Source organism: Nannospalax galili, unplaced genomic scaffold, assembly GCF_000622305.1.
Source record: "Nannospalax galili isolate Female #2095 unplaced genomic scaffold, S.galili_v1.0 scaffold182, whole genome shotgun sequence".
Lineage (NCBI taxonomy): Eukaryota > Metazoa > Chordata > Mammalia > Rodentia > Spalacidae > Nannospalax > Nannospalax galili.
In genome coordinates, this window is record NW_008348662.1 from 381,117 (window position 1) to 382,505 (window position 1,389).

Here is a 1,389-nt window from a genome sequence, read left to right on the forward strand (position 1 = left end):
CATCTATAAAAGAGGGTCTATAATAGTAAAATAAATGAACTTCAAAAGTACCCCCTTCATAAAATGTATTTAACATTAGTTTTCTCAAATTTAAGGAATGTAACAATAGGTACAACTCTTATGTATTAGTATAATATCAAAATAGTACAAGTCATATTAACAGACTGTTATAATTGTAAAATGCTTGTGTCAAGTTAAAACTGAAGGACAGCTTAGTTTCAGATGAATGCAATTATCCATGGGAGATTTGCTGTCCAAGTGGAAATGACAATCATCTTATCTACAGTAGATTTCACAAGAGGTAGTGTTCAAGTTCAAAAAAAACCCCAAAAAGGTGCATGCTCATTCTGTTTAATTGACAGAGTCACAGGAAAGAATGTGTTGGTATCTTAGAAGATCAATTGGTGATTTTTTTAATATGAATCTGAAATACAAAATAATGAAAGGAACAATAAAATGGTTAACTCTCAATTCCAAAAAAATCTTTATACACAAAATCAAAATAAGCGTAGTAGCTAAGTGATTTCACTGCTTGGATTTTTTCTTACCTCATTAAGAATGGCCCAAACAGCAGAATTGTGAATTACTGAAAGTCGGAAGGCTGAAATAGGGTTAAGATCTGGGTCCACCATTCCTTCTGCAACACCATTCTCAAATTTTCCTTCAAAATAGAAATTATTATTTGTAGGAGGCGCTGATATAAGCATAAAAAAGTACTCTCGCACTAAGGCAGGGCAGGAATACACCAAAATATTTCCAGTAGGCATTCCTAAATGAAATAAAAGACTTTCCCTTGGTCTGCTTTTATCCTACTTAGAAAGTTTTGAGAAATAGTGTGCCCGTAAGAACATTAGAAGCAATGTTTAAAGCAGAGATTCACTTTTGCATACTATAAGAAAAATAGCAAAAATATATTTGTTTTTATGTTCTCCCTCATATGTGGATCCTAGGATCAGACTCTGATAAATAAGTCTGCAAACAGACATAACTGCAGGAACCAGGACAAGGGTAAGGAAACAGTGAGGTAAAGGAAAAGAAATAACCTGAAGGAGAAGAATAGTAGGCAACAGACCTTAAGAAGGGAGACATGGATAAAAATTTGATTAGTTTAAAGGGGGGGGAGGGAAGGGTATACAAGGAACCTAGGGGAGAAAGGGAAAGAAGGAGCTCAAGGGAGGTAGGACCGTAGGATAAGCGTATTAGTAAGGGAGAAAGGGGGGAAATGGGGGCAACTTAAGTGGGAAAACCATAATGAAGGGATGAGACAATGTGAGAGACAAACAACTCCTAGCTAGTTTTGAAAACCAGAGAGAACCATATTACTCCTACAACCTACTGACAAATTATACATAGCAGATCAAGAAATATATGTCTAGGTTAGGTTCATCT

At 35.3% G+C, this 1,389-nt stretch overlaps 1 protein-coding gene across 1 annotated transcript in view; it reads right to left on the bottom strand.

The window, feature by feature from the left end:
* Positions 1 to 6: 6 nt before the first annotated feature.
* The window catches only part of Mgat4a (alpha-1,3-mannosyl-glycoprotein 4-beta-N-acetylglucosaminyltransferase A), a 118,156-nt gene continuing 116,773 nt past the window's right edge, over positions 7 to 1,389 (bottom strand). The window contains exons 15-16 of the mRNA XM_008845849.3: positions 549 to 661; positions 7 to 424 (exon numbers count right to left, since the gene is read on the bottom strand). Coding sequence (XP_008844071.1) covers positions 398 to 424; positions 549 to 661 — 140 coding nt within the window. The 3' untranslated portion in view covers positions 7 to 397. The remainder of the gene's footprint in view (positions 425 to 548; positions 662 to 1,389) is intronic.